Source organism: Zymoseptoria tritici, chromosome 6, assembly GCF_000219625.1.
Source record: "Zymoseptoria tritici IPO323 chromosome 6, whole genome shotgun sequence".
Classification (NCBI taxonomy): domain Eukaryota; kingdom Fungi; phylum Ascomycota; class Dothideomycetes; order Mycosphaerellales; family Mycosphaerellaceae; genus Zymoseptoria; species Zymoseptoria tritici.
The window spans coordinates 1,838,261-1,866,232 of NC_018213.1; the positions used below are offsets into that span (position 1 = coordinate 1,838,261).

The 27,972-nt window shown below is 53.6% G+C and overlaps 10 protein-coding genes across 10 annotated transcripts; 5 read left to right on the forward strand and 5 right to left on the reverse strand.

Moving 5' to 3' along the window:
- Nucleotides 1–91: 91 nt before the first annotated feature.
- On the reverse strand, nucleotides 92–1,135 carry HAM2403 (histone acetyltransferase, MYST family; the record flags this gene model as incomplete). The annotated part of the gene is made up of 3 exons (XM_003851726.1): nucleotides 92–706; nucleotides 763–858; nucleotides 914–1,135. 3 exons carry the CDS (start codon nucleotides 1,133–1,135, stop codon nucleotides 92–94), a joined length of 933 nt encoding a protein of 310 aa, XP_003851774.1.
- A 404-nt stretch (nucleotides 1,136–1,539) lies between these two features.
- Nucleotides 1,540–2,999, forward strand: MYCGRDRAFT_86584 (uncharacterized protein; the record flags this gene model as incomplete). The annotated part of the gene is made up of 2 exons (XM_003851521.1): nucleotides 1,540–1,776; nucleotides 1,851–2,999. 2 exons carry the CDS (start codon nucleotides 1,540–1,542, stop codon nucleotides 2,997–2,999), a joined length of 1,386 nt encoding a protein of 461 aa, XP_003851569.1.
- A 1,240-nt stretch (nucleotides 3,000–4,239) lies between these two features.
- Nucleotides 4,240–6,377, forward strand: MYCGRDRAFT_109942 (uncharacterized protein; the record flags this gene model as incomplete). The annotated part of the gene is made up of 2 exons (XM_003851522.1): nucleotides 4,240–4,839; nucleotides 5,179–6,377. 2 exons carry the CDS (start codon nucleotides 4,281–4,283, stop codon nucleotides 6,375–6,377), a joined length of 1,758 nt encoding a protein of 585 aa, XP_003851570.1.
- Nucleotides 6,378–6,451: 74 nt separating this feature from the next.
- On the forward strand, nucleotides 6,452–6,979 carry MYCGRDRAFT_81286 (uncharacterized protein; the record flags this gene model as incomplete). Its single annotated transcript, XM_003851523.1, has 2 exons — nucleotides 6,452–6,632; nucleotides 6,702–6,979. The coding sequence occupies one exon, from the start codon at nucleotides 6,737–6,739 to the stop codon at nucleotides 6,899–6,901; it is 165 nt and encodes a 54-aa protein (XP_003851571.1).
- Nucleotides 6,980–11,560: 4,581 nt separating this feature from the next.
- On the reverse strand, nucleotides 11,561–12,974 carry MYCGRDRAFT_109944 (uncharacterized protein; the record flags this gene model as incomplete). Its single annotated transcript, XM_003851725.1, has 3 exons — nucleotides 11,561–11,803; nucleotides 11,864–12,676; nucleotides 12,732–12,974. The coding sequence occupies 3 exons, from the start codon at nucleotides 12,837–12,839 to the stop codon at nucleotides 11,561–11,563; spliced, it is 1,164 nt and encodes a 387-aa protein (XP_003851773.1).
- Nucleotides 12,975–14,457: 1,483 nt separating this feature from the next.
- Nucleotides 14,458–16,559, reverse strand: MYCGRDRAFT_94024 (uncharacterized protein; the record flags this gene model as incomplete). The annotated part of the gene is made up of 3 exons (XM_003851724.1): nucleotides 14,458–15,642; nucleotides 15,693–16,434; nucleotides 16,504–16,559. 3 exons carry the CDS (start codon nucleotides 16,557–16,559, stop codon nucleotides 14,458–14,460), a joined length of 1,983 nt encoding a protein of 660 aa, XP_003851772.1.
- Nucleotides 16,560–16,948: 389 nt separating this feature from the next.
- CDC7 (uncharacterized protein) lies at nucleotides 16,949–18,232 on the reverse strand (the record flags this gene model as incomplete). The annotated part of the gene is made up of 1 exon (XM_003851723.1): nucleotides 16,949–18,232. One exon carries the CDS (start codon nucleotides 18,230–18,232, stop codon nucleotides 16,949–16,951), a length of 1,284 nt encoding a protein of 427 aa, XP_003851771.1.
- A 393-nt stretch (nucleotides 18,233–18,625) lies between these two features.
- Nucleotides 18,626–22,422, forward strand: CPD2401 (chromosome condensation complex Condensin, subunit D2; the record flags this gene model as incomplete). The annotated part of the gene is made up of 4 exons (XM_003851524.1): nucleotides 18,626–18,852; nucleotides 18,940–21,174; nucleotides 21,253–22,195; nucleotides 22,252–22,422. The coding sequence occupies 4 exons, from the start codon at nucleotides 18,626–18,628 to the stop codon at nucleotides 22,420–22,422; spliced, it is 3,576 nt and encodes a 1,191-aa protein (XP_003851572.1).
- A 610-nt stretch (nucleotides 22,423–23,032) lies between these two features.
- On the forward strand, nucleotides 23,033–25,412 carry MYCGRDRAFT_73347 (uncharacterized protein; the record flags this gene model as incomplete). Its single annotated transcript, XM_003851525.1, has 5 exons — nucleotides 23,033–23,359; nucleotides 23,413–23,620; nucleotides 23,671–25,052; nucleotides 25,118–25,146; nucleotides 25,217–25,412. The coding sequence occupies 5 exons, from the start codon at nucleotides 23,084–23,086 to the stop codon at nucleotides 25,410–25,412; spliced, it is 2,091 nt and encodes a 696-aa protein (XP_003851573.1).
- A 587-nt stretch (nucleotides 25,413–25,999) lies between these two features.
- Nucleotides 26,000–27,633, reverse strand: MYCGRDRAFT_94027 (uncharacterized protein; the record flags this gene model as incomplete). The annotated part of the gene is made up of 3 exons (XM_003851722.1): nucleotides 26,000–26,607; nucleotides 26,903–26,983; nucleotides 27,375–27,633. The coding sequence occupies 3 exons, from the start codon at nucleotides 27,631–27,633 to the stop codon at nucleotides 26,000–26,002; spliced, it is 948 nt and encodes a 315-aa protein (XP_003851770.1).
- Between the last annotated feature and the right edge of the window lie 339 nt (nucleotides 27,634–27,972).

Consider the following 27,972-nt stretch of genomic DNA (forward strand, 5'->3'; position numbering starts at 1 on the left):
ATCGATCGAATTCTGCCCTCCATTGTACTGCAAATTTGGGTATCAAAGACACTGGTTCATCCCACCAGAGGCCAGCGCCGTTTCAATGCAATCACTCGCTCATCTCACTCATCTCACTCTCCTCGTCTTCCATGATGAAGGCATCGACGTCGACAACAGGCTCTAGCTTCACACGATTCTTCTCCACCCACTCTCTCACCTTGGCCTTGCAGATCACCACGTTTCCAGCCTTTGTCGTCTTCTTCTCGAGGACGTCCATCTCTTTCAAAGCAACCACGACATCCTCGCTTATGATCCAAGTTCCATCACTGATATCCTTGACTGATACCGTCTTCTTTTGCTTCTGCGCCAGCACCCATCTCGCCACTTCTGCACACCAGTACGCGACGTATCCCTTCCGTCCCAGCTCGCTCAACGGTCTTTCTGGTCCGCCAAATCGTCCTTCTCGTCGACCAAGAACGTATGAAGCTCCAATGAGAATCTGGCCTAGTCCACGCTTCTGCCACGGCGGGAAGACGAGGATACATGCGAGATTGTTGTTGTCCCAGCTCATCTTCTCTTTGCTGAAGAATCCGGCGACTTGTCCGTATGGATGGGAGGGAGTTCGAAGGACGAGGGTGTAGTAGAGGAAGGTGCTGGCATCGAAGAAGACCGACTTCGTCTCGAGAAAGAGTTTGGCGAAGAGGGAGAGGTTTTGAGAGTAGAGCTAGTTGGTGCTGTCAGCGAAGCCGAGCAACAGTAACACTGAATGGAGCGACTTACCGTGCTTTCCTCTCCGTCAACGCGGTGAATGACATACTCGTCGTGCTCATAGATCACCTCTCCAGGCGGAGGAGAAGACTTCAAAGGGCAGACTTTCTTGCATTCGATCAGCTCAAGCTGCCCTCCGGCGGGAATGTAGGAAACAACCTACACAATGTGCACTAAACTTCATGATCTCCGACGTGTACTTGAAACACCATTGGCACACATAGAGCCACTCCGGTCTCCTGCCACCGACCAGATCTTCCGGATAGAAGGACGGATACCATGGCTTGATGTGCAGATTTCCGAGAACAACATTGGAGATGTTCGGCGTTGTGGCCGCCGTGGTCTTCTTATTTGACGGCGTGCGATGCGGAGACTTGATGCCCATGGGAGCAGCGGTGGGCATTGTAGGCGAAAATGCGCCCACAGCGCACCGACATTGTTTCCGACTGGAAGACGCGATGGTGCTGCAGAGGTGACGATGCAGGAGAGCTGCTGGTTTTAGTGGGGCTGCTCTGGAAACCTTGCGATCACGACTGCACGACCACTTCACTTCACGTCTTGCCGAACATCGCAACGAGGCTCCTTTCGATTTTCATGCGAAAATGGCGGCGCCATTCCAATGTCCGAATTCGTCGCCATCTCGCATGGACCGTCTGGACCTGGCCAAAATGCCACGGTCAACTGCCGAAGCCGTTTTAGCGTCGACAAGGTAGGTCTGTATTTCGTGGTTCCGCGGAGTTTTGAAGAAGAGAGCGGTCTACAGAACGAGAGCAAATTCATCACTGCAACATGATCTCCAAAGCCGCAGCGACCGAGCCAAGAATCGCGATTGTCGGAGCCGGAGTGGGTGGTCTGGTCACTGCTCTTCATCTCCACGCACATGGATTCACTGCCATCGACATCTTCGAAGCCGCTGGACAACTGGTCTCTCTTGGAGTCGGCATCAATGTTCAACCGCATGCGGTCCTTGTCTTGAGAAATCTCGGTCTGCTGCCCAGGTTGGAGGCTATCGGCGTCGAGACCCAGGTACGGCTTCTGTAGCTGCCCGTACTGGCACTGTCTTACCGAAGTATGCGGAGAGCTCGACTGATGACGAGTAGGAACTCAACTACTACGACAGACATGGCAACCCAATCATCAGCGAACCCAGGGGCAAATTTGCAGGGTACAAAGTGCCGCAGTTCTCCATCCACCGAGGAGAGCTACAACTCATGCTTCTTGATGCTGTGAAAGAACGACTTGGAGATGATAAAGTCCATCTCAATCATTCCATAGACAGTTTTGAACATCAAGAGAACGGGCAGGTGAAGCTCAGCTTCGTTCAGAAACGTTCCGGCGAGAACGCCGCTATTCCGGAGGTTGTCGTCCGCTTATGTGTGGCCGCCGACGGCATCAATTCGACAGTTCGCCGGATCCTGTATCCCAAAGAAGGACCTCCCAATTTCTCCGGACGCATGCTGTGGCGAGGCTGTGTTGAACGGAAACCGTATTTGACTTCAGCCAGCATGGTATGGACTGGCCATGCCAACCAGAAGTTCATTGCGTATCCGATTCGCAACTACGGGGAGGACGCTGGCTCGAAGTCTCTTGTCAACTGGATAGCCGAGCTGAGAGTTCGAGATGACGATGATCCGGATACCACTCCTCCCGAGAAAACGGACTGGCTGAACGACGTTCCGAAAGAGAGATTTGCAGGCCAGTTCGAGAAGTGGACCTTCGGCTTTCTCGACATTCCGCAGCTCATCGCTGAGACCGAAAAGGTGTTTGAGTATCCGATGTGTGATAGGGATCCAGCTCCGCGGTGGAGTTTTGGGGGCCTGACGCTTCTGGGTGACTCTGCCCATCCCATGTACCCGATCGGCAGCAATGGTGCATCGCAAGCCATCCTGGATGCCGCGTGCCTAACGCAATGTCTCCTGAAATGGCAATCGGGAGAGATCGCGAGTATTCCTGCCGCATTGCAAGCTTACCAAGACGAGAGGCTACCAGTTACAGCCAAAATTGTCATGGCGAACAGAGGGAACGGACCCGACCATGTGCTGCAGATAGCACATGAAAGAGCCCCTGAAGGCTTTAAACATGTTAACGACATCATTCCTCAGAAGGAACTCGAGGACATCGGGCTGGCGTACAAGGCGATTGCTGGGTTCGAAGTCGACAAGGTCAATGCTCTTGCCTCGCAGTCAGAGGGAACGGCGGAGAGATTGGGCTTGAACAATTCGCCTAATACGAAGAATGTATCCTTGTGAACATTCCGTTGCCTGATACCACTCAACGATCGTCACGTCTGCTCCGAGGCCCTTCTACCATCTCGTCTCCGACACCGAAGCAGTCGGTATCCGAAGTGTGTATGTTCTGACGAATATTATGTCAAGATTCGTCTTCCCTTGCTGCCTCGCTCTCACTCCGGCAGGTGCATTACAGAAGTCAGGCAAGGGTATCCTTTACTTCGCAGCTGTCTCACACGCCGTTGTCCCTGACACGGTTGCCACTATAGCATGCCGTCGCTCGGCAAGAATATGCGACTTCACCCAACGCCACGATCTTCTACTTTATTGGCACTTACCAATACACGATCAGACAACGCAACGGTCCAGCGCTACCATAACACACTGCAGCATACATCATCTGAAGCACACATCATACAGTCAACTATTCAGAATGTCGAACCTACCGGAAATGACAATGTACTGCGACCCTCGCTACGGCACTCCGTATGAATGGGACACGTACCTACAGTCCTGGAACAAACCTCAGCCGATGCAATGGTGGGGATGGGTTCTTCTTTCGACGGCATTCAGTACGTCGGCGCCCTGGGAGTGAGCCTTGATGTTTCCTCACCTGACTGATTGCAACATAGTTCCTCTTGCGATCGTCTCGGCGCTCATCAGTGCTAGTGTTATTAAGCACTTCTGGCCTCGCGTGAAATGGCACAAGACGAAGAAGGCAGACGATCAGAATGGAACCTGCCCGAACTGCGCGAAACGCGGAGAAGCGAACGAGCTTACGATCGAGGAGGAGGACAAAGACGAGAAATGAATGGGCAGGACTCGTCGATGGAGGGCGAATGCGAGCCTTGCCGCGCCAAGAAAGAGCGACTAGCAGTGGTCTTTGAGCACAACGATGTGTATTATTGCTATGCCGAGAATGAGGAGAGCCAAGTGGAATAGCTTTGGGACGAGAGCAGGATACCTTAATGAAGTTCCTACAGTCTATGACAGCGTCCGATGCACATCTGTCGGGATTTATCACGGTAAATTGCCACTCATTCCGGGACATTGGGACCTCGAGCTGAGCTAAATGATCTCATTCATGGTGCTGTCTTTTACTCTGAATACTACTCCACCAGAATCACAAGCCCCAAGCTACTAGCGTCCACGCTAAGGCAGCAAATAAGGCATGTGTGAATCGGAGTTGGTACAAATTCACGACTCAGCGCAGCTTGGAGCAAACAAAAACTCTTACAGGCTCTCATCGACGACTTCTCATGAACAACTAACATATCACACGACTGGCGCACAGTCCTCGACATGGTTCTCGGAGTCACCAACGTCGACGACGGCGAGGTCATCCACCAGACCTGTCTCCTCCTGAGCGGCACTTGCGCACTCGACACATCTAGCGCAAGCGATCATGTCACCGTCACAAACGTCGACCCGCTGCGCAACACTTCCGCGACCCAAGCTTGGCTAGCTGCGGAACGCAAATGGAAAGCTCTGGTCCTCCTTCATTGCGGCATGAACAACATTAAAATTGCACATGGTTTTGAGACCATCAGCCTCAATCTGACACACCATCCCTACCTGCAGTTACCTCCACTTCATCTCGCCATCCTCGTCGCCAGAGACTCCCCGCTTGTCATCAATTGCCCGTCTGAGAAGTATGGAGCTTTCTCAAGCGCGCACAACAGTCTGGACGCCGCAATCGCGAAGCTGAGAATGTCGGCATACATGTGGCAAGCTCTGACTGCGGAGCGCATGCGCAAGGCAGGATTAGGTCGGCGAGCATTCCGACTGGAGGAAGAATGGCAAAGCGATCTCACGAGTCTGTTTGGAGTGATGAAGGGTGCCAGGGGTGAACAGATCATGGGTTCGTCGGCAAAGGTGCACATCGTGAAATGCGAGAAAACGGTGGAAGAGTTGAAAACTCTGGAGAACACCAGTTATCACGACATGGACGGTGTACACGGGGAGTTCCGACGTGCCTTGAAGGTTCATGGCGGCGTTTTCCATTCGAAGTCCAGACCGGTTGTCGCCGGGCTTGTTCTCGACACACCCTATTCAGACGACCGAGAACAGCACGACGGCCATTGTGGCGAAAGTAATCATGCTGCGGACGGAATCTCGCTCGGAAGTTTTGATAGCCATTCTGCGTATTCCTGGCCAAGATATATGGAGGAGGTTTCTTTTTGCCTGACCGACACTACAGTCCCTGAGGATTTCCACTGCGGGGCTAGACATACCATGTCTGATCACTGCTCCCTCGGGCAAGCCAACTTCTTGAGGCAGGTATATTCTGCATTTGGAGCTGGTGTGCACAATGACGCCTCCTGCTGCAACGCAGAAGTCAAGACATGGGCCGCAAACTTTATAGTCGCTGGTCCGAGTACCGAGAGCGATGGCGACTGGAATCTAGTACAATCCGCTGGGCCGTATGATGGGAGTCTCCGCAACATGTTGCGGCTGAAACTTGATCCTCACTTCCGCCTGCCGCACGACGGGTTGCCTGTCCGAAGGGAATCGAGGTCGGCGAGGATCGAGATGAGGGTTTCAGGACCAGAGGAAGAACGAGAAGAGGGCCAAGTCACGATTTCCATCTTTTCCACTGCAGGGCTTGCTTCTGTCTTCTTTGACGGTGGAAAGCAACAACAGCGTCGTGATATACGCCACGGAGGCAGCTGTGAGACCTTCATGTATGCGAGTCTCGTAGAATACGACCGTACTCGCCCACTCAAGATTGTGGCCATGGACATGGTGGGGAAGTTGAGAGTGGTGAACAACGGCTGGAGTCTTCTCCAACCTATCCCGTTCATGAGCTTCTCCGGAAGCGAACAACGACTCCGACTGCAGTCGTTCCCGGTAATCGAGCGAGCAGATGGAGAAGAATGCGAGGATCACAATCGCGACACCTCATGGACCATGCTTCTCCATAAACGCAGCTCTATCGGCGACCTTGTTCGTGCAGTGGCGATTGATTTGCGCGTCGGTGGTTGGTTCGACGGTATTGTGGTGCACTATGCCGATGGTTCGACCCACGGCAGCCACTCGCGGGGCGGTCACCTCTCGGAAAAGGGTTCCTTGGCCGCAGACTCGCGGATCGTCAAGGTCGAGCTCAGCTACACACATGGGGACCTGCGCGGTATTCGAATGACCTTGGACGGTGGCACGCAATGGGGAGCGCTTGGCGAAGTATATCAGGACGAGTACGACGAAGACGACGGTGACGATGGCGAGTACCGCGACGGCTATCGATATCGCAGCGGATACCGCGTCGTCGTGCTTGAGCCAGGCGCCAATGAGAAAATCATCGGGTTCTCCGGGAACGGCGATCCATACGTGGATAGGTTCGGCATCATCACAGCGCCGATCGATCTGGAAGTCGCGGATATCTCGGTGCAGATGAGCTGATTGTGAATGTTGAAGTGCCGCGAGCACGAGAGCGGGGATGCTTAGGTAGATGGCTGGCCGAGCAGAGCTTCGACAGAAAGCAATAAGTGAAAGTCGTCGCTGGCATCCTGCAAACACATCGTGGAGGTCGTCATAAGCAAAAATGAAAGATATCTCTCTCCATTGTCTTCTGGATCCGAACTCGTTGTTCGCACGGCAGCGATAGGACGTCTGATTGAGCAGCGCGGGCAGTTTTGCAGGCCGGCCTGCCGGGGACTGATAATTCGATAGATCAATATGACAATGCTCCACACCGTAAGAGATGGAACGGCTCATGTGACTCACCAACCCTTGAAGCATGCTACGCTGATTCTCCGCTCATGAGCCTTGGTGTAAAAGTGGCCAGTTCGTCCTTCAAGACCATCCCAGCTCTGATTCGTGTGACGTGGACCCAAGAATCACCTTCAATTAACGGCAAGCCGCTCTCGTCGTCACCCAATCACCCGATTAAGAGCAAAATTTCTCCGAAGTGGTGTAACGGTTAGCATTTACGGCTCTCACGGTCACTTCGATCCAGTGCCTGTAAGATCGGAGTTCAATTCTCCGCTTCGGAATCTCTTTTTGCTTGCTTGAACTTTCGGCATGAGACGGACAGTGAAGGGTCAACAATTGACCACCATGTATGAAGGCGATGTCTGAAAAGGATAAAGAATGTAAGTTGCTGCTCACCAAACTGTGCATGATGCGTCCTGTCGCTGTATGCCAAAAGCTGTGGTTCCTGATGCATCCTGTCGCTAAAGTCCAAAATTCGCCGCCGTCCTGCACCACACTCTCATGAACTGATCCCGACAATCGCCAGCCGAGTATGTTTCATAGGCGGCTCGCCTTCCTCGTACAGCAGGCGATCCAGTTCCCAAGTGATGTTGTTGTAGGCATTCATCACGCATCCAACGATGTTGAAGATGAAGAAGAGCAAGAAAATGAGCCAGTATGGAAGGTCGTCGAAATGGTCGCGTCGTACGTAGGCCTGTATGAAGACCGGAAGTGCGATAATCCAGGTGACCAGTGAGATTGTTAGCTGAGAACAAGGGATTGCGAATGCAACGTGGATCAAGTACACACCATCATCAAACGCTGTAGTCGCACAGACAGATACAGATATTGCTTGCGGTCCTCCAAGTTCGCCTCATCACGCACCCAGCTGGCGCGCTGAACCATCAGCACCGCTGTCTGCAGCCACGCCGTCGCCCAAAGAACCAGCCAAATGGTGCATGTTGCAATGAATGGATGTGCTTCGGTGTTTTCAAAGGATCCGAGGACGGCAGATGCTATTTCGAAGCACCAGGAGGGGATAACGAAACAGTAAAAGAGCGTGGATTCCGCGCGCCAACCCAGTCCCCAGTGTTTTTGCGGTTGATATTTCGAGTGAAGGGCATGTTCTTCGTATGTTTCGCCGGGTCCCGGCCCCGAGCCGTGGTCGTGGTCGTGGTCGTGGTCGTGGTCGCTGTAGGCCATCGTGTTGCTGGTGATGTTGGTGTGTGAAATTGGACGAGACACGACGAGGAGAAGACGAGAGGCGCCGCCCCAGGTGACGTGGGCAGAAAACAAGCTTTCTCGGCAAAAGACCGCAGATCCCGACGCTAGAACTAAGGTAAGATGAAGCTTTATCTACACTTTTATTGTGAATCTGACACGATTATCTTCCTCGACAAACGAAGACTCGCATTGGAGCGATGAGGACCCATGGTTGAGCATGTGCTCTGGGGTCTTGTACAGGTGAGAATATGGGCAACGAGTCTTCGCAGATGCAGCAGCCTGCTGCATCGCAGCTACCGGCGCAATCCGTAGCGATCGACACGAAACCCCACCAGAACGACTCGGAAATGGAAGCAGCGGCCGAACGTGAGCGAAGCCAGGCGGAAATAGATCGCGCGCAGGATTCCTTCATCGAACAGCTCATCAATGCACAGCCTGGCGACAAGATAACAAAGGACAAGGACCTTGAGAGCAGGGCGAGAATACGTCAGGCATTGGCAGAGCGGCTCGAGCTTGCAGAGGGTCAGCTGCGACGATTGAACAAGAAATCCAAAAGCAGCAGTCAATCCTCATCTCTTACTCCCGGACAAACGCGCATAGCCGAGCGTAGCCAAGCGAGAACTGAAAAGATCACTGCAGCTATGGCAAAGTGGGACAGGGACACCGCGAAGATTGCTCGCAAGCAGGAGAGAGCCTCGCATTCCGGCACAGCGACAGAAATGGCTCAGGAAGACCAAGGTGACTATAACGAAACCGCGGAGACGAAGGAGAATTCTTTTGTCAAGAGCAAGAAGCGTGGGACAAAGGCCAAGAAGCAGACAGAGGCAACATTGCCTGTCCTCGAGACCAACGCACCAAAGGAGAAGAAACGTAAGAGGAAGAGAAGCCAAGGACAAGATGAGGGACATAGACCAGCAAGCAATGCACTTGCCCGCGGGACCACGAATGCGGCAGTGGAGCAGGCAGCAGAGTCAGAGGCAGAGCGAGACGAACCGGACGCAAAGGCAGCAGAGCCGGATGTTGAGTCTGCGGAGCCAGCCGTAGAACCAAAAAAGCCGGACGCACAGTCAGAAAAGCTGGACGCGCAGTCAGAAGAGCCGGATGCACAGTCAGGAGAGCTGGATGCGCAGTCAGAAGAGCCGGATGCGCAGCCAGAAGAGCCGGACGCAGAGCCGGACACAGAAACAGACGCGGAGATGGGTGCAGAAGGAGAGCAGCCTGAAGAAGAGTCAGTGCCTCAGAACGCAGGCGCAGAGATTCCGACGCCACCTGAATCCGATCACGAGTCTCCCAATGCGATCGCTTCTGATGACCCGGCCTCGACTCAAACAGATGCCCCGGAGGCGATGTCATTGGGAGAAACCGTCAGCGAGCAAGCGGACAAGAAGGAGAAGAAGCCGAAACGCAAACGTGCTCGCTCAAGTGCAGTGAATGCAAGCGGAGAAGAGCCGGAACCATCACGGAAACGGGTTCGGAAGTCACAACACCGGGCAGATGATGAGGAGGAATTTGCACCACCTGCGGCCTCGGATGTTGAGCAAGCTGATCGCGAGTCGACGAGAAACACGAAACGCCATTCGACTCCGAGCGAAAGCACGAAGCTTGCGAACCACGATATTGCAGCGCAAATGAAATGGTCTGAGCGACCAAGTACCTCCGCAGGCCCATTCACCGCAGCCGAGAAAGCCATCGCAGACCGAGTCTTCAACGAAGTACTACGAAGAGAGCATCTGAGCGATGCTGAGCTGAGACTGAAGGTCAAGGACTGGCGCAATGTTGGAGCCTTCCGAGTGGAGCTTGAGGCTGCCCTGCCGTCACGCCCCAAGGCATCGATTCGCAAATTCTGCCAGCGCAAGTATCACATGAATGAGCGTGGTCCGTGGACGGCGGAGCAAGATGAAGCATTGCGTAACGCCTACGCAAACTATCCAGGAGAATGGACAAAGTTGAGTGACCTGGTCGATCGTCATCCTGGCGACTGCAAAGACCGCTGGACATTGCATCTTCAATACGGTGATAAGAGAGAGACGGGACCGTGGTCAAAGGATGAGGAGCAGAAGCTTATGCTGGCAGTCAAAGAGTGCATCTCGACCATCAAGAAGACCAGTCCAGATCGTGCCAATGACCGCGAATATCTTGAGTCCATGATCAGCTGGAAAGTCGTGTCAGAAAAGCTCGGCCTGGCTCGCAGCACCAAAACCTGTCGCGAGAAATTCGAGAAGATGAAGAAGAGACGCGAGCAGGCCAAAGCCCGTCAAGCAGACGAAAAGAAGGAATTCTCAAAGAAGTACGCAGCAGGAGTGAAGGCTGTTGAGAAGTTCGAGATCGGAGATTTCTACGACGTGTTCACCGAGATCCACGAATCCTTCGAGGACGTCGACAAGGAGTACCACAACCAGATAAATGTGGTCTATTCCGTGACCGCGATGAAGAATCCTGCAAGCCGGTTCAACTTGACTGCTCGATCAAAAGCCATCCGTCGTGTGGCGCTCGAGACTGCTTTGAAGGACTGGAAGATCGACTCGAAGAAATTCAAGCGTCGGCTGGATCAGGCGGAAACCCCACCAGCACAGGCAAAAGTGCTCGCGAGATGGATCGAGAAGCAGTACAAAGGCCGACTTCACGCCATGGCTCGGACGTACATGACGGACTACATCGGAAAAGATGTGTATGAGATTATCAACATGAAGAAGGAACGCAAGTGGAAGTATCGAAAAGACCTCGCGAAGCGGGCGAAGACGAAGGGTGGCCAGGCAAAGTCCAAGATCTTATCAAAGGAGCTCGTGGAGGATTCTTCGGACGATGAGTACCTGATGCGCAGACCGGAAGAGGGAGATGTCAATAGAGATCCTGACAGCTCTGGCGATGACGTGCCACCGCTGAGCCCGCCCATACGAGAGTGGAGACCCTCCGTTGAACCTGCTGCACCCGATGCACCCGTTCCACCTGATGCAGATACCGAAGTGGATGAAGACGATGAGGACCCCGAAGGCGACTTCAAACGCATTCTCGACTCTGACGTTGAGGAGAAGACCCACAAGAGCTCGAGCGAGGTGGAAGATGAGGATGAAGATGAGGATGACGATGAAGATGACGATGAAGAGGAAGGCGAAGGAGAGGGAGATGGAGAGTCTGAAGAGAACGTCGTCCCGTTCGCGAAACAAGAGCCCAAGAGCGATGACGCTGACGTCAACATGGACGAGATTCCTGCGTCTCAAGTCACTCCTCCTGCCGCGAAGCATGACGCCAAACCGCTCCCTTCGCCAACGACTCGCCGACTCTCGCACGCTCTGTCCGGCACGCCGAAGTTGGCTCCGAAGGACTTCTCGAAGAGATGTCGCAAAGCTGGGCGGGCTTGACCTGGCACCTGGAAACGGGCGTTAATGCAGAGTTGTTAATTGACCTATCGCTGGCATATTACGGAGCAAGAGGATGATCGCGAAGCATGGAGGCAAATCATCTGCAATACTGTAACGTGGATAGGACCGCAGCATCATACCAATTGCATTCAATTCATGATCAAAGCACGAATGTGACCGTGACGCCCGTTTCACTTCTATGTCTTCGTCCGAGCACATCAACGCAGAAGCACCAAAGCCATTCCCAGTTCCTGAATTTCATAAAGCCAACTCCGTTCCCATGACACTCACTCATTTCGCGTAAACACATTATGATCGTACTTGTGCCGCATTTGAAGGCTGCACACCCGCACCGCCGTCTGGTGCGCGAATGGCGCTGGTCGAATCTGGTAGATTGCCAATCGCCTTGACCAGCCAGGCTTTCTCGTCGTTGAATTGGTCGTCATCCGTGCGGTCCTCCAGGAACTTTGGTAGGAATTTCAATAGTCGCTGCTTGTTCATGATCAAGAACTTTTGCACCTCGACCGATTTGTTGGGGTTGGCGGCGAAGATCTACCGGCACTCAGTCAGCACTTGGCAATTCGTCAAAGCGTCGGTCGTTTGGACTCCTACCTTGAAGACGTGAAACGCCTCGTACTGCACCATCCGCCGATCGTCCTTCAATTGCCACATTATGAGCTTCAAATTGTCCCCCGATTCGACGTATCGACACATGCACTCGTAGAACTGGCGGTCGAGCAGTACCTCGCCCAGCAACTTGATCGACTGCCGTTTTGTGACATAACTCTCCGACTTGATCAAGATATCGTTGTACCTCTGGAAGAACAAGTCGAAGTTGGTGCTGATGTACTGCGACACGAGACCCTTGTGCTTGGTCAAGATGAGCCGAAAGCAATCGAACGCATCCGCGCTAACTTCGAAACTGGACTTGTCGATCCAGGTGAAGAATTTCCAGAACACGCCGTTGCCAGACGAGGGTTTGCTGATGTCCACGTCGTTGTAGATGTCGATGCGTTTGCCGTCTGAGCTGGGCTCGTCGTAGAGTATCACTGCGGTCACGGCGTCGTGTTTCAGCGCCTCTTTCAGTATGCCACCGCACGCCGAAGCGCTCTCCCTCTTGTCATATCCGTTACATAGTGCGACGACAATTTCGGGTTGTCGTCGTAGCACTTCTCGCAAGGCATCGGGTTCACTCGAGTTGCTGCCCGGATTTCTAAACCGGAAGACGTTCGAGATGATCGTTTGTGTATCCTTGCGGGCTTCGAAGGGGAGGCGGGCGATGCTGTCGACGAGGACGGGTAGAAGGCTTTCGTTGAGAATAGCGCCGACGAGTTGGTAGACTTGATCAGGTGTGATCTCGACTTCGGTGGTGCCTTGCAGGGTGACTTTCATCTGGGCCAAATTTCGAGCGAGCTCCTCTTCGGTCTGCAGGTGTCAGCGAATGCAGAGTAATCGTGCATGACTGGGCGTTTAGCCACACCTTGGCCGCCTGTCCATCTTCCTTGGGTAATCTCAATAGCAAGTCCTTCGTCGACCTCACAATGTCCTGAGCAGACCGCTGTCGTGTGCGGCCAAAGAGAAAGGCCATGGCGCAAGATGCGCGGCAGGGCGGTGTTTACTCGCAGTCCAGGGTTGCGAAGCCGGTGGCCTTATTCCGTTCGAGGTTGGCTTGGGCTATCGGACCAGGACTCATGAAGCTCCTAATGAACCGTTCCGAGCTGGAGACTGACACTTGCCACACGTACAAACAATTGTTTTGAAGCATAAGTTATTTGGGACGGTCGACCCCCGTAGGTCTGGTGGAAGCATGTGGGGTAGCGGGCCTAGCTCCGGGATGGTTGTCGTTGCTGTGGGCGGTGCCTCGAACTTCCACTGACTTCACCTCTTGAATTACATCAACTGACCAGCATCAGCCGGCTGGACGATAGCCTGCAGGGATCGCCTGCAGCCGAAGCATTAACGATGGCATCCAGTGTCGCTCGGACGCCTCGTTGATCTTTTTCATGGCTTTCGAAAGGCGAATCGGCTACAACTACTCCTTATCTCTGGGTCCTCGAGCGGTTCATTGTTCACTTCACAGTCATGACAGAATGCTACTTCACCTCCCGCTTGCCAGCTGAGCTTAGGCTTCGGGTCTACGAGTTTGTCTTGTCGTTCGAGGCACCATTGAAGCTCCGCCAGGTTGTTGCCGGATCCAAGAACACAGGGATTCTACGTTGCAGTCGATTGATATACCGAGAAGCACTGCCGATACTGTATGATCGTAACACGATCCTCCTGACTCGCAACGATTTCTGCCGCCACATAAGTGGCGAGCTATCCACGCCAATGCGAGCCGACAAGATTCGCCATCTGTTAATCAACAACTTCAGCACCTCCATCAAGTGTTCATCGCTATCTGGCGGAAATGGTATATTTCTGGAAGGATGCTGCGAGGTGTGCCAGCCGTCTGGTACTGGCTTCATCTCAAAGCTGGCGGGTCTGCCCCAGATGCGGTCTGTGGTGATAGACTACAGTCGACATCCATCGGACTTCAGGTACATCAAGAAAGCGATGCATTTGAACAGGATTCCAGAAGGCGAGCACAGCTTCCGACTAGTCTGTGTCGGCATGGCTAGATATGGACTCTTATCCCCCATGTTCCCAGCAGGCCTGTCCATCGAGTATGTCAATCGTCCGGTGAACACGATATGGAACGAGATACTAGCCGTGGGCTCGAAATTGACGACCTCTGGCTTTGACGGCGAGGATTTCCTATTGGACCGCTTGCGAAACAACGTCCATCGGGAGATTCCTGATAAATTGTACTTGCTCTATTGCGCTCGGCTTTCTTCGTTCTGGCCAGACGCATTTCCACGTACAGCCAAGCTCTGGCAGAATGTCGATGATGCCATCGCAAGTACTGGAGACGCGAGCGACGAAATGGAGGCACTGACGGAAGATATTCGTGAATTCATGCTTCAACTGTCGCCAGAGGACGCGAGAACGCAATTACGATCGCTGCGAGAGGAGGAGGGACGAAACCTCACGCTACTCCCATAATGGGCCATTTGTTCAGATTCACTGCCAAAGGAAAGACCAGGATTAGCCGTCTTATGCAAGTTTATGCTTCTCAGTCTCACCAGAACACAGGATATCGCAGTTGTCAATCGCTGCGAGTCGATCAGCGGTCGTAAGAATGGTGCAATTCTGACTGGCATGATGCTCTACAGCTTAGCCTGAGCTTTCTCGTCCTCGACAATGGCAGCAAGCATTCCCTCGGCGACATCCTCATCATCCTCGGCTTCTGTCACATACGTGACCAGTCCAGCTTTATGCGATCGAACTTCGACCTCCATCTTCATCTGCTTGATCACACAGATCGGATCATCTTTCTTGACGATATCGCCAGGATCGACCAGCACCTCCACCAGTTTTCCGGACAACGGCATAATGACATGAGTAGGATCAGACTTGGATCCTTTCCTGTGCTGAGAGCCCATGGCGGCTCCCGAAGCTGAAGTCGTCTTGACGTCCATTGTGAACGGAACTGGTTTGGACCCGGGTGCTGTGTACAGGATGTCCGCAGCGAAGTCTTCTGGGAAATCGTTACGCAGGACTTTGGTGAGCTGCAAATGGTATGGCTGTTGATCCTTGTCTTGCTTAGACGCAGGAGTCCCTTGAGGCCGAAGGTCAATCGTCCATGCATCGTCTTTCCGGAACATCGTACCACCGCCACCACCTGCTGCTGCGGCTGCTGCCCCGCTATAAATTTGCTGTCCCAGACCGTGGAGGGGATCTTTTCTCGTCTGCAGCGATCGACCTCGTTGCAAAAGATCCTCGTGCTTGGCTTCAAGCCATTGCGTATCACAAGCACCAGCTTCGAAGTCCGGATGTGTAACGATGGCTCGCAGGACGGCTAGATTTGTCTGGATGCCTGTGACACGAGTGTCTTCCAGAGCTCTGCGGGCTTTGCTAAAGACATCTGGCCAGGTGCGAGCAGTGATGATGATTTTTGCAATGACGCTGTCGAAGTCCGAGGTCACGACAGCAGGCGCACCGGGCACCAATGCCGTGTCGACTCTCGTGCCGACTCCTGATGGAAAGTTGAAGGACTGAATCTTGCCGATGCATAAGGAGTAGTTCTTCTCTGGGTCTTCTGCAGTCACGCGCAGCTGGATGGAGTGCTGTTGTGGCGGCGTGAGAGGATCTTGGGACAGACCATGTAGCCCGGCCTCCTCAAATGTGGCGCCTTGAGCTAGGCGGAGTTGAGCCTTGACAATGTCGGTCGAGCAGATCGATTCTGTGATGGTATGCTCGACTTGTAATCGTGGGTTGATTTCCAGAAAGAAGAACTCCTTGGTGTCGGGATTCAAGAGGAATTCGAATGTCCCAAGAGAAGCGTAGTTGACCTGTCATGGTCAGAACATGGCAATATCACAAATCGTGTAAAACTGCTCACCTTCTTCGCGATTCTCACAGCAGCCGCAATCACAGGCGCCACAATGCTCCGATCCTTTGCCATACTCGGCGCCAACTCAACCACCTTCTGATATCTCCTCTGAATACTACACTCCCTCTCCCACAAATGCATCACATTTCCCTTCCCATCACCCAGAATCTGCACCTCCACATGTCTAAACCCATCCACCGCGGCTTTCTCCGCGAAGACCTGCCGTGATGGACTCTCTTCAATCGCTCTCGTGACCAGACTCTTCAAGTCCTCCATCTTCCGAATTAGTCGAATTCCTCTCCCGCCACCTCCATCCACCGCTTTGACCATTACAGGCAGGCCATTCTTCTCAGCAAACGCCTGCACTTCCTCCACCTTCCCGGTCGGTGTTGTGAAAGCCGGCAAGACAGGTACAGCACACTCCTCCGCCAATAATCTCGCTTGGAGTTTATCGCCCGTACGACCCAAATTCTCAGCTCCCGGACCAACGACCATAACGTCAATCTCCGCCATTCGGGACGCCAGTAGAGATGACTCCGACAGGAATCCATATCCAGGATGTACAGCATCGATGTGATGTTTCTTCACGATCTGAACGAGCTCGTCGACGGACATGTATGCCGCCGGGGATGATAGCTGGATAGCGTGGGCGGCATTGTAAGTGTGGCTGACGTCGTTTTCGGTGTAGACGGCAAAGGTCTCCAGGTTGAGTTCTCTGGCTGAGGAGAGGATGCGGGCTGCGATCTCGCCTCTGGGAATGTGGTTAGCAATGTGAAGGTTCAAGGTGAGGTTGTTTGTGGTGGCTGTTTGGGATACTTACCGATTCGCTACGAGGATTCGCTTGATGGGTCGAGGTTCGACTCTACCGGAAGGCATGCTAGCATTTGCGATGGCTGCTCGGATCAAAACTGATTTGATCAACACGCGTTTACGGCAAGGTATCGAACGTGTCGTCCGGTCGGTGTTGTTCGACAGCTGCTATGCCTCGGCTGAATTTGACACCAAAGCGGAGATTCTGGCCAGCTCTTCAGCTGTCAGGATCACAGAAACGGTGATCTGCTGAGCAACAACGCAATGTCCGAATAGGTAAAGGTGGAACCGATTCCTATCGACTCTAACTCTCTGACAAATAATAAATGAACATGATGGGGTATAATTCCGTCAAAATGCCTTCCCTCCGAGACTCCGAATAATGCTGCGAATCCAGGACCCAATGCTAACAGGTAACAGCTGTGTCGAAACCCGCAATGCTAAAACCCCTCTCATTAATCATCACTGCCGAGCAAAGAATCGCCGGCCAACCACGGGTGCTCGAGCGCTTGCTGAGCCGTGATTCTCTTCGACGGGTCGAGCTCAAGGCAGCGCTTCATGAAGTCCACCGCTTCTTGCTCATCCTCAGTCAACGCCGACTTGTCGTCACCCCGGTGGCGGTTGTTGCACCAGAGGATGATCTTTTCGAGGCTGTGACCGCTGGTGCTCATGTTCGGAATGTTGGTCTGGAGCACTTGACCATGCAAAAGGGCAGTGTCCTTCATCTTGTTACGGCCGAAGATGGTGCAAAGCTCGAGGAAAGCGTCGATGTCGTCGGTGGACTGGAAGAACGGAAAGCGCTTGGAGAGGAATGTGAGCAGGATGATGCCACAACTCCAAATGTCGATCGCGCAGGATTGAGCGGTGCACTTCAGAAGCACCTCTGGTGCGCGGAAACCACGCGTACCAGCTCTGTTGGCGCGGCGAGAGGAGCGAGTGTCGTCCTTCGGGTAACTTGGTCTCGGCATGGGTTGGCCCGCAGCCTCCGCCGCCGCTTTCGATGAGGCATATACCGAGGAACTGATCTTCCGATTTCGCTCAGAAGCGTCCAAGCAGCATGTGCATTGAGCCCAGTCTGTGCCTTCACGCTCGGCTAATCCAAAGTCGACAAGCACTCCCCTCTGCTGTGACGGCGAGTACAAGAAGTTCGTCGGCTTGATGTCGCGATGCAAGATCTCGGCTTCGTGGACAGACTGCATCGCAGTGAACAAGCTGTGGAAATAGAAGCGCATGTCGGAGACTGTGAACTCGCGGTAGTACTCTCTGAAGTCCTTGTGCTGGAAGAATGGCAAGATGGCGATGACTTGGTCTTGATGACGGAAGGCCGTGATGAGTGGGCAGACGTTGGGTGAGTCTCGCAGGTCGTGTAGGAGTTCCAATTCGTTCATGATGCGGATCGGTGATGAGGTGACATAGATCTTCTTGATCGCCACATATCGTGGCTTGTGTGATCTGCCATTCGAGGACTTGTATGAGTTGGTGTTGGCATTTTCCTTTTCGGCGTCCATGTCCCAGTCGTTTTGATAGTGCTCGTATAGTAAGTCTTCGGCTTTGTAGACCGTTGAGAAGGTGCCTTCGCCAATGCGGTTGATCAGTCGATAACGTTGGCTGATATTCTTGAAGGTCTGCTCGAAGTGGTCCATGTCGTGTAGCACGGAGTCGTCGATGTCTTCTTCCTCCTCCTCGTCGTCAGACATGGTACCACCACTTTCATCCAATGGTCCTCGGCTCTCCTCCATTTCTTCGGTGTCGTCCTCCGTGCTGTTGCTCTCGCGGTACCTCATGCCATCGTCTTCGTGCACCACCACAGCCTCGTGTGAGCGCCTCGTGGATAGCGCCATGATTGCCGAGGAAAACTCACTTTTGTTCGTGCAGAGAGTCACATGCGGATGTCAATGTTGTGAGTTGCTGTGTGACAGGGAAGATGTTTTGGGCTGTTTTCGCAAGGCCAAACCGCGCGGGGCAGGTCCGCGACTGGAAGACGCGACCGAGGGAGCTAGTCCGAGATTGGTTAGCAGTATTGACACAGACAAACAAGACAACGGCCGAATCCCAAACGCGACATTTGCGACGACGACCGAACATCCACCAACTTGTTGACCGCGCAGTGTCGCGCATACGCCGTCGCAGTCATGAGCGAGTTCAACATCAGTGAGGCCCTCACTGCCTACCTGGACGACCCTCAGGCGATCGCGACACCCGATGCCGACCAAGCCCTCGTCGAATGCGAAAACGATCCCGATGCCTTCTCTCCAGGACTGATCAACAGTGTGCTCAACGGAGTGGTGGAGGCCATCGGAGAGAATCCAGAGGCCATACTGCAATCGAGTCACCTTGACTCTATACAATTTCTGCTCAAGTGCGCACCTACCATTTCTTTACACCAACAGTTCAACGTGCGCGTAGAGGATCGCCCATCTAACTGTGAACTTCTCACTCTTTCTAGGCAGACGTCGTATATCCCATCGCAATCGCTTGGCAAACTTTTCGAATTGATCATCAGTGGACTCGGAGCCGAGGCGGAGATTGTGCATCATGAAGAGCAGGACGGCGAGACGGAGACTGGGTCGCATAAGCAAATTCTGGAGATCTTTGCATTCTTGATGCAATGGTGTATCGCTGCGGTTGAAGCGAAGTCGGCCGAGAAGCCCTCTGCGCCTGCTCGGGGTAAGGGCGGGAAAAGTGCAAAGGGGAAGGCAGCTCAAAAAGATGGCAACTGGGAGCCGTCGGCACAGCTGCAGCATGCGATGGACACGATGGCGAAGGTGATGAAGTTGAAGCTCTCCAAGATCTTCGTGACGACAAGCGAACGGGACACCTTCATCGGACTCTTCACTCGGCCGACATATCTAATCCTCGAAAGCGAAACGAGGATGAAGAGCATGACCATCCGCATGCATGCTTTCAAAGTGCTTTGCGTAGCGATCAAGCATCATGGACACGCTTACGGTGCCCAGACTAGCATCATCCAAAACCTCACATACTTTGAGCATTTGGCTGAGCCCATGGCCGAGTTTTTGAACATTCTGGCCGAGCAATACGACTATCCGCAACTCGCCGAGGAGGTGATGAAAGAGTTGTCCAACAAGGAGTTCAGCGAGAACGACACGAAAGGGCCGAAATCTGTCTCTACTTTTGTGGCACGGCTATCAGAGCTTGCTCCGCGAGTGGTGCAGCGTCAGGTGACCTACTTGGCCAAACTTCTTGAGAGCGAGAACTACACCCTTCGTTGTGCGATCATTGAAGTATGTGGCAACCTCATTGCCATGCTTTCCAAAGTCGAGGAGGGAGAGCGAAGGGAAGAGCACAAGGGCCAGATCAACGCATTTTTCGATGTGCTGGAGGAGCGATTTCTGGATACGAGCCCATATTCTCGCAGCCGAGCCATTCAGGTTTACATCAAACTCTGCGATCTGGACACAAAATATCCGAAGCGAAGGCAACGAGCAGCTGAGCTTGCCACGCAGAGTTTGGAGGACAAGTCATCCAATGTACGACGAAATGCCATAAAGCTGCTTGGAAAGCTCATCGGTACACATCCTTTTGCGGTTCTCCATGGTGGCCAGTTGAGCTATCGTGAGTGGAATGAGCGTTTGGAAGCTTGTGAGAATGAGCTAAGCAACCTCAAGCCACCGGCCGGCACTCCTGGCTTGGGCGAGCGAGTGGAGAACGAGCAGACAGTCGACGAGAGTCTGTTGGACGAGGCAACGCAAGTCGAAGGTGCTCAACAACCGCCACAGACTGAGGCTGAACTGACGGCCGCGATGCAAAAGGCGCAAGAACAAGCAGCGACGGCGGAAGCCATGAACAAACTTCAGCTCACCCGACGGTACTATGTGGAGGCTCTGAGGTTCATCGAGACTCTGCACGAGGCGTCACCCCATGTCACGCAGCTCCTCTCTTCCAAGAACAAGACTGAAGTCATCGAGGCCATGGACTTCTTCGTGACTGCTGACGCCTACCATTTGGAGACTGCGAAGTCTGGAATCCGGCGTATGCTGCGTCTAATTTGGACCAAGGGCAACAGCGATGAGGGCAAGGGCGTCCAGACTCATCTCATCGAATGCTACAAGGGACTTTTCTTCGCCGCACCTGGCAACTTCAGCCCGAATGAAGCCGCCAACTACGTCGCTCGGAACATGATCAGCTTGACATTCGGCTCAACACCAGCCGAACTGACGAGTCTGGAACAATTGCTTGCGACCATGATGAAGGAAAAGGCAATCAACGAGCTTGTCATCCAGAAGCTGTGGCAGGTGTATGGTGTCCAGAAGCGGGAGATCTCAAGATCTCAACGCCGAGGAGCCATCATTGTGCTCGGCATGCTGGCCGTTGCGGATACTGATATTGTTGTCAAGGAGATGGAAACCTGCTTGCGGATCGGACTTGGAGCGATCGGCAAGAGGGATCTCGTACTTGCTCGATATACTTGCGTCGCCCTGATGCGAATGACAAACAACAAGCATGCCAAGGGTGCTGAGAGCAAACCGAATACACGACTGCCAAACGACCATGCCGTCTTGATTCGACTCGCTAGTCTACTAGAGATCGAGACGGACAGCAAGGACTGGTACGGGTTGGCAGAGCAGGCCATCGGCGCCATCTACTCGCTGTCGAAGCATCCCGATGTCTTGTGCTCAGACGTGATCCGGCGAAAAACTAAAGCAGTCTTCGCACGCAAGTCTCCGGCTTCCCAGCCGAAGGTGCAGGAGGATCCGGATGCCAGTCAGATCGACGTCGATGGCGATGTCGAGATGAGCGATATGCCAGAAAATGCGCCGGCCGAGGCTGACGCAGAATCACAACCGGAAGAATCCGCACCAGAGGACAGCACCGACTCCGCTCTTGCGCTATCGCAGCTTCTCTTCGCGGTGGGCCATGTTGCTCTCAAGCAAATAGTTCATCTCGAGCTGTGCGAGCAAGACTTCAAGCGGAGGAAAGCCGACAAGGAGAAGACAAATCCCACGCCAGCCAAGGGATCTGGACCCAGAACTTCTGCTGGAAAGAAGGCTGCCGACAAGAAGGAGGAAGAAGAGCAAGATGAGCTAGATCTCATCGCCGGAACCACAGAAGACGACTTCACAGATGCTATCCAGCATGTGCGCGAGCGTGAACTGCTGTATGGCCAACAATCTCTCCTCACACACTTTGGCCCCCTGGTCCAGGAGATCTGCAGCAACAACACATCATATCCCAACGCAGAGCTGCAAGCACAAGCAGCGCTCTGCATGGCCAAGCTCATGTGCGTCAGCAGCGAGTACTGTGAAACAAACCTCGACCTCTTCATTACCATGCTCGAACGCTCGCCTTCATCTATCACTCGCAGCAACCTCGTCGTCGCGCTCGGAGATATGGCAGTCTGCTTCAACCATCTCATCGACGAGAACACCGACTTCCTCTACCGCCGACTGTCTGATCACAGCCTTCAAGTCAAGCGGACGTGTCTCATGACGTTGACATTCCTCATCTTGGCTGGACAGGTCAAGGTCAAGGGCCAGCTGGGTGACATGGCGAAGTGTGTGGAGGATGCCGACGAGAGAATCCGCGAGATGAGTCGCATGTTCTTCGCGGAACTTGCGGGCAAGGACAATGCGGTGTACAACAACTTCGTGGACATGTTCAGTCTGCTTTCGGCGGATGAGGATCTGGACGAGGAGCGATTCAAGAAGGTCATCAAGTTCTTGGCGAGCTTTATCGAAAAGGTATGTGCAGGCGCTGAGCCATCTGGGGATTATGATGCTAATGAGATTCTCAACAGGACAAGCATGCCAAACAGCTGGCCGGCAAACTTGCGCCGCGTCTTCAGCGAGCGGAGACTGAGAGGCAGTGGAATGATGTCGCATTCGCGCTCAACCTGCTGCCGCATAAGAACGAGGATATCACGAAGCTTGTCAATGAAGGCTGTAAGGTCGTGGAGACCGGGGCTTGATCGATGCCGCTTGCGATGTTGCTACGACTTGGAGTATTGGTGCGATTGGCGTTGTACGGGCATGGATGGTCTGCTCAGGAGGACGCTTTTCGTATCGTGTGAACTCTTTTGGATTGGCGTGGCCATTGTCCATCATTCCGCTGACTGCTATCGTTTTTCAGTCCCCTTGTCGCGGAATATGTCCGATGTCCTCTCACGTGCGTTGCCAGCATCTCTGACACGCTATTCGCATGGACCTGCCAATTCGGGCAGTGGCTTAATGGACTTCACTTGCCGCTAACGTAGATCATGAGGGGCAAACCCTGGTGGATTGCCATCCGCCCCGCGTACTTCCACCGGTTGCGATCCAGATTGTTCGTATCATCGCAACAAATCTCCGGTTCAGGCAGCGGACAGCGTGGCAGATGCGTGGCCGATGGCTGACAGTCCTTACACGTGGTTTGTAGACGAATCTTCCGGTAGAGATCGGCGGGCAAACGGGTTTGTGGATTGCTCTTCAACGTTCGGTATGCTTATCGATTGACTCCACTTTTATTTCTACTCTGTCCCTTAACTTCTTCATCTTCCTTCACCACTTGGTCTTTCTCTCTTTCCTACAACATAAACCACAGTCGACCGTACCCTCTCATACGAACATTCATACAAGTGCTCTTCTTTCGACATGGCTACCGAAGCTGCCACCACATCGCTGCCAACACGACCGGCAAAGCACTCCGACACCCACCCGCTGGCGCCGATCAATGCACAAGAGATCCAGCAAGCCGCATCCCTCGTGAGGGCTCTTTGGCCCAAAGAGACCGACATCCACTTCAAGTCACTTACCCTCGAAGAACCGCCCAAGGTTGACTTGGTACCATATCTCGAAGCCGAGTTCAACGGCCAAGCTTTGCCACAACTCCCGCGAAAGGTCTTTGCGGCATACTACTTGCGAAATACCGTGAGTCTGATAGGCGAAGTCCAGAAGAGTTGCACCTGCTAATTGTATTCCAGGACAAACTCCACGAGGCAGTCGTCAATCTCTCTACACAGAGCATCGACTACAACGTCCGACTCGGTCCCAACGTCCATGGCTCGGCAGATGGGTCAGAGCTCATGGCTGTTGAGCAAGTCGCTCTATCAGATCCTGGTGTTCAAGCCGCCCTCGCAAAGCTGAAACTGCCCGAGGGCGCCGTGGTTGTGGTTGACCCTTGGATTTACGGTACGCTCAACGCCAGGCCTCTTCCGTGAATCACACTGACTTCTTCCCAGGAGCTGATGGCGTGAACGACGATGAGAGGATGTGGCAGACTTTCCTCTACCTCCGCGATCCAGCAAATTCATCCGAACTCGACTCGAACCACTACGCCATGCCTCTACCCATCAGTCCGGTCATCAGCCAGGACCTCAAGGTGATCCGCATCGACTACCTGCCTACTGGCAAGGATGCTACCGTCGGCGAGTTGAAGCCATGGACCTCGAAGCCTGCGAATGAGTACCTCTCGGAGTACCAGAAACTTCGTACGGACCTCAAGCCCCTTCAGGTCGTGCAGCCGGAGGGTGCAAGCTTTACCGTCACCGAGCAGGGCACGTCTCAGATCATCCAATGGCAAAAGTGGCGTTTTACGGTTGGTTTCAATCAACGTGAGGGCATGGTGCTCTACAACGTGCGCTACGACGGCCGCAGCTTGTTCCACCGCGTGTCGCTCTCCGACATGAACATCCCATACGCCGACCCACGCCATCCATTCCATAAGAAGGCCGCTTTTGATCTAGGCGACGTGGGAGCTGGTATCATGGCCAACGATCTCAAGCTTGGATGCGACTGTCTTGGATCGATTCACTACATCTCATCCGTCCTTGCGGATGACAAGGGCAACCCTTACGACATGCCAAACGTCATCTGTGTTCACGAGCAGGATGGAGGCATCGGCTGGAAGCACACCAACTACCGCACCGGGCGGGCAGCCGTTGTGCGGAACCGCGAGCTCGTCGTACAATCCATCATTACTGTGGCGAACTACGAATACATCATGGCTTATCACTTCAATCAAGCAGGCGAGTTCGCCTACGAGGTGAGAGCCACAGGAATTCTGTCCACACAGCCGATCGACGAGGGCATCGAAGTGCCATGGGGAACAGTCGTCCACCCAGGCGTGCTCGCCACTCACCACCAGCACATCTTCTCCCTCCGCGTGGACCCAGCCATCGACGGCCACCAGAACCGCCTCGTCTACGACGAAGCGCACGCCTTGCCACGGAGCGATCTCAACCCCCACGGCACAGGCTACACCACCAACGAGACCATCGTCGAGACTTCCGGCGGCTACGAAATCGACTACGCCGCCAACCGCACTTTCAAGATCCAGAACGTCGGCGTGCGGAACCCCATCAACGGTAAGCCGGTGGCATACAAGATCCATGCACCACCGTTCCAGAAGATCTTGTCCGACAACGACAGTTTCAACTACAAGCGTGCCGAATTCGCCGACAAGTCGATCTACGCTGTCAAGCACCGTGACGGCGAGCTGTACGCTGGAGGCAAGTACACCAACCAAAGCCGCGGCGGCGAGGGCGTGCGTAGCTGGGCGGACCGGAAGGAGAATATCGTGGACGACGATTTGGTGCTGTATGTGCAGTTCGGCATCAACCACGTGAGTTTCTCCCTCTTATCACACCGCGAAGACAAACAGCAACTGACTTGAGATTTCTGCAATAGATCCCACGAATCGAGGACTTTCCCGTGATGTAAGTTCCGATCGAACGGCTCAGACCCTCTACCCTTGTTGTCTGTTCATTTGCTCATATGTTTCTTTAGGCCATGCGAAGTCATCAAAGTCGCCTTCAAGCCGGTCAACTTCTTCTCGAGGAACCCGGCGATCGACGTCCCGCCCAGCAGCCAGCAATTTAACCAGAGCGTGCTGCTGAACGAGAATCACCGCCAGGGAGCTGCGAATGCAGAGGCCCAAATCGGAGCAGACGGCAAGGTATGCTGTGTTGACAGCAAGTTGTGAACGGGAATGTGGTCAGAGATGATGGAGGTTTGTAAGGCGGAAGGCATAGCATCGATATCATGATTGAGGCGGGAATCTGTTGCGCTTGTTTGGTGGCGGGACTTGGTTGTTCTGAATCGAAGACAGGCATGACTGAAGGAGTTGCCAGTGTGCCTACAATCTGTATCAATAAAATGCAGATGTTCTGCGATTCCAATTCCGGCTATCACTAACAACTCTGGGCCCCTTCCGACACGTGATCCATTGAGCATGAGAAAGCCGACAGGAATGCCGTAACTGCCAGAATAGGAAGGTACCACAAAACCAATTCTTGTTTCAACTGCAAACCGCCAATCCATCAGATCTACAAACCAGCGGTCAGTCAACAGCGGTTCACCGAAGTGACTTAAACAGAACCATCATCACCGCTCACCGGAGCTCAATTCCAAACCGGCCCCAAAGTGGCGTCCAGTCAAGTCCGGTCGAATGCGGTGAAGGTAGCTCCCACAGCTTGATTACGAACGCCAAAATTTGAGTTTGGAATCCCCTCCGGTGGAGTGCAGGATTGGATTCACTTTGACCGCCACACGCACGGCGCTAGAGCGGGACTAATGTATGGTTTGGCGAGGATGTGTCGGTATGACTTGGTCGGTGGTTTTGGGACGGTTCGTCGTTGGTGGCTTTGGTTGGTCGATGATGGAGGAGGGTGGTGGTGTTATCTGGTACTTTATCGAGATGTCGGGTTGTGAGGTGGTCGGTGTTTGTTGCTTTTGAATTCTGTAGCTGGCTCGTGGTGGTTGGTGATCGAGTTGCGTGGTTGGCGTTCTTGAGATTGAGCTGTAGTGGGTAGCCGCCGCTGGGGTGCTCTGAATACTATGTGAGCTGGCGACATCGTGTTCGATGCGGGTATCCGGAACGTATGTGCTGTTCCGATTGGGAATAAGCACAATCTCGAGAACTTGTAATCGGCGCAGGACATTGGGAGCGGTGAGCTTTGGGTTCCAGCTGTATGCGTCGTTGACGAAGTATGAGGCAATTGACAAATTGACATAGAGAGCAACGTCGGTACCCATGTGGTCGACCTGGATCCTCGGTAGATGCATTCTAGATTGCTTCTTTGCCGTCACTACCCGCTTTGCATGTATGTGTACCCAGATCTGTGTCGATTGAAGTCTGATGTCGATGGATAAGGCGGAGCTATTTCCAGCTGGGCAGCCTGAGATGATCGCATCAAATCGAGCGAGTGTCGCTCGTCACGGAGACTAGTCTGAGGCAGGTCTCGAGATCGTGGTGGAGCCGTTCGTCTGACGGGGAGTGTGGTCTGGCCACTATCTCGCCATAGTCAGTCGTTCCGCGTTCGAGCAGAGGTTCACGACCATGCGAAACTTAGAGAGTGCCGTGTGACCGATTGCTTCGGATCGGCTCGGCCTTTGACATGTTGGCATGGTGGGTGGAAGTATGTCGTGAGTGGCAAGTAGAACATTCGAAACATCATACTTGATCGTACGTACCTCCTACCTCGACTTTGGAGCAGGTATCCTCCTTGCATAGCTGACGTCCAGGTGGTACCCGATGCCGGCAGTTCCTTTTGTCTTCAAGTGACAATAGCATGTGTAACGGAAGCAATATATAGCAGTCTCTTCGTGATTGATCACATCAAAACACTGCATGTTCTCCACATGTCTATTGCGCAAAGACGGAGACATGTACAACCATTGATGGTACTCCACAAGACATGGTATTGCATATCTGTCCGATCGGGGTAGAACGAGTGCGAGAGATCCTGCAAGGAATTCCAGAGGTGGGATGGGGCCGCAGAAGCGATCGACGGACCCGTCTCCTCAAGCCTCGAGAAGGAACGTGCTGGCCCGGACTTGGCTGAGGCTTCGTATTGCATCCCTTCCTGCATGCGAACTGGCCCGTCTCGTCACATCAGTCATTCGTCTCAGCTCCACGTGCCGTGCTATGGACATCTCGCCATACGAATGTCCTGTGATCCATGAACATTGACCTTGCGGAAGACGCATGCTTTGATCGAATGGTCGCCATTGGAGGTGTATGCGCAGGTGTGGAGCGCTGATCCTCCAATAGTGACACTGCAGCCTTGGAGATCCTCCAAGCTCTCCAGAACCGGGTTTGAAACGTGCGTCAACATGTCGGTGACACAGCGAGCTGCACTCCTGCCCTGTTCGTATTCTCCTCGGGCCCACGAGATGGGCGAGCCGATCTTCGTACCGGTCATCTGGACAGCTCAGGCTCGGACTCCTCAGACGCGTTGACACGACACCTATTGGATCGGCAGACAATAAGTCTGACATGCAAGTCCGCGCCACATTGGTATCTGCTGCAGCCTGCAGGACGGCAGAGATGTGGTTACTTCTGCAAGAGATCGTACAGCTGCGGGAAATGCTGACCAGCTGGCGAGGTCTGTTCACACTCTTCCGCAGATTCATCATCCCGGCGGCATGTCGTTATTTCCTCGATATGAGTGCGCAGTCGCGCGCAAGGTGTTATATGTACGAGTCATGTCCAAGTGCAGGAGATCCACTTGAGCGTGGGAGCGAAACAACCTGAAGAAGCT